The 2,591-nt window shown below is 40.6% G+C and overlaps 1 protein-coding gene across 1 annotated transcript in view; it reads right to left on the reverse strand.

Moving 5' to 3' along the window:
* Positions 1 to 2,012, reverse strand: part of SARC_01476 (hypothetical protein) — a 3,873-nt gene extending 1,861 nt beyond the window's left edge. The window contains exons 1-3 of the mRNA XM_014304808.1: positions 1,826 to 2,012; positions 1,172 to 1,447; positions 149 to 313 (exon numbers count right to left, since the gene is read on the reverse strand). Of these exons, the coding sequence (XP_014160283.1) occupies positions 149 to 313; positions 1,172 to 1,447; positions 1,826 to 1,981 (597 nt within the window). The 5' untranslated portion in view covers positions 1,982 to 2,012. The remainder of the gene's footprint in view (positions 1 to 148; positions 314 to 1,171; positions 1,448 to 1,825) is intronic.
* Positions 2,013 to 2,591: the final 579 nt, after the last annotated feature.

The raw sequence follows: 2,591 nt of genomic DNA on the forward strand, positions 1-2,591 counted from the left end.
AGACAAAACAAAAACAAAAACAAAAACAAAAACAAACGAGAGTACGTAGTAGAATAAGATANAATATATATATATATAGTAGTATATATATATATATATATATATTATATATATATATATATATATATATATATATATATAGACTCACCTGATATATCTGTTGTGGCATTGATGATGGGGGTTGTTGTGAGTATGGTTGTGTCATGGGCAGAGAGGGTGTTCTCATATGTGTGGTGTCATGCGTCGATGAAACGGAATCCCGCGTACCCTCCGACAGATTTGGAATGCTATTTGGGAGTGATTTCGATACCGTCTGCGAAGTCGTGAGATCATTTTGTGAGTGTCCTTGCTCAATTTGTGTGAAAGCGATTGCATCTGATAATTCGATATACATACAGAATCGTATGCACGTCATTTGGAGATGAGGCACGTCTTTGAATCGTGTACAGGGATTAAAAAACAAACAAACAAACTGAACTTGAACATTGCTCCGTGTGTATGCACACGTACATGTATTTCTCTGCAGCTTAATGCGGAGAATTGTACGCAAAATTACATACACTCGTATTTGTACGTAGTAGTCTGACTTTAAAAATCTGATAGTTGGTAAGACTACTTCAAGTACAGTCATATATTGTACTTTAGTATAGGTTTGCTAGGGATGTACAGTCATACATTGTCCTAAGGTTTGCTAGGGATGTACAGTCATACATTGTACTATAGTATAGGTTTGCTAGGGATGTACAGTCATAAATTGTACTAGAGCATAGGTTTGCTAGGAAGATTCAGTCATATATTGTACTATACTATAGGTTTGCTAGCGATGACAATCTTTTCACCCAATTCACGGCAAGCCGTGTGTGCTGTGAGTCCGTGTATGTCTGGCCTACGATCATATATGAACGCAAGTAGCCATTAATATCAAATCCCTACGGGCATATCCGTAACCCAGTACGCCTGTAAACGAAAGCATCGACACTGCACATAATCGCACCGAGAAAACAAATATATGTCGCACCTCCTACGCCTTTACTGTAGGGTATATATAGACCTGTGTGCGGATAAATAAGACGTGCGCAACCAACACTAAATGCACTTACGGATCTAGTACACGCTTGTGCATGTACACAAACATGAACTCCATTTACGGATACACTGCACTTTTGCATACCTCCGCCACAGGCGCCTCCAACCCCCGCAGTTCGTCGCGACTAGAAGTGCCACTCACACTCCCCGTACTCTGACTAGCCATGCTGGTGTTTACATCTGCATATGAACCCACACTTTGAATAGCGTTTGCATCAGTGTTGTATGCCTGAGCTTCCTCGGTAGCGGACCCGTTTAACGTTGGGGTTGGAGTTGGCTTGGGAACACTATCTTCTGAAGTGGAATCGCGCGGTGGGGGTACAGGGGTGTGGCCCAGGTCTGTGATTTGCTGTGAGAGTGCCTGTGCAATGAAGGGTTATGCAGTGTTACAGGGAATTCCTATAAAGGGGTGCTACAGATAGGCTTAGTGGCATGTACATTCAGACACATCGTCATGAACATTCAGACACATCCCGCTGTCGTACTGTTAGTATAATTATGTGGTCTTCCGATTGATTATGCTACTAAAAATAAACGTATTCCATACTTTACGAACGGGGCTGACGGTAGTAGAGTAGTGTGCAATTGTCCATTGATACTAAAGCAGGTGGTTAAACACTCAGACGTCCACAAAAACCATGCTGGTGCCTATAGGGTTGTAGTAATCGTTTCCTTACACCCATGTACGCATCTCCGGACACCCAGGCAGGACGTTTGATAAAACCAGCCAACCACATACGGTATTATGCTCATCCTCAAACGCCAAGAGTAGTATCAAATCCTCAACCTCCACGCGTGACCCTCGCACACTGGCCTCCAGTTGCTGCACTAGTTTCCTCAGTTGCGCGTTCTCGGTTTTGAGATTCTCTATTTCGGACAGAGACGCCATGGACATGGTCCCACCCCCACTCCCTCTGAATTGAGGCTAACAAGGACAAAGAAGCAACTTAGCCACACGAGTTAACACACAGATTTCCACATCAGTTCCCGTTCCCGATTCGAGATTTTTGGTCCAGAATATTGGCAATTCTACTTTCAAAACTTTCAAGATGGCGCCTCCTCTACGACTAGAAAGATGTGAAGTCTGCATTAACGATCGTATGTACCCGAAATTAATGCTGAACGTCCGTGTGAGATAAAGCGTCGATGATTAGCACACATTGTAATCCTCTACATATGAGAGCTCTTTTAAAACAAGTCATAGTTTTATTGCAGCGTCCTGATACCGAGATGTACACACACAGATACGTTGTATGGAATACATTAAACAAACACTCGGCCAGAATAGTAAATAGCTCCGTGAGCACTGAAATTATCAGAGTACTAGCATGACATGTATGCATCACAGGTATATATATACAATCAGAAACATATATATATATATATATATATGTATACATACATACATACATACATACATATATATATATATATATATATATATATATATATATATATATATATATAGTATATATATATATATATATATAGTATATATATATATA

The sequence above is a fragment of the Sphaeroforma arctica genome (assembly GCF_001186125.1).
Source record: "Sphaeroforma arctica JP610 unplaced genomic scaffold supercont1.58, whole genome shotgun sequence".
Classification (NCBI taxonomy): domain Eukaryota; class Ichthyosporea; order Ichthyophonida; genus Sphaeroforma; species Sphaeroforma arctica.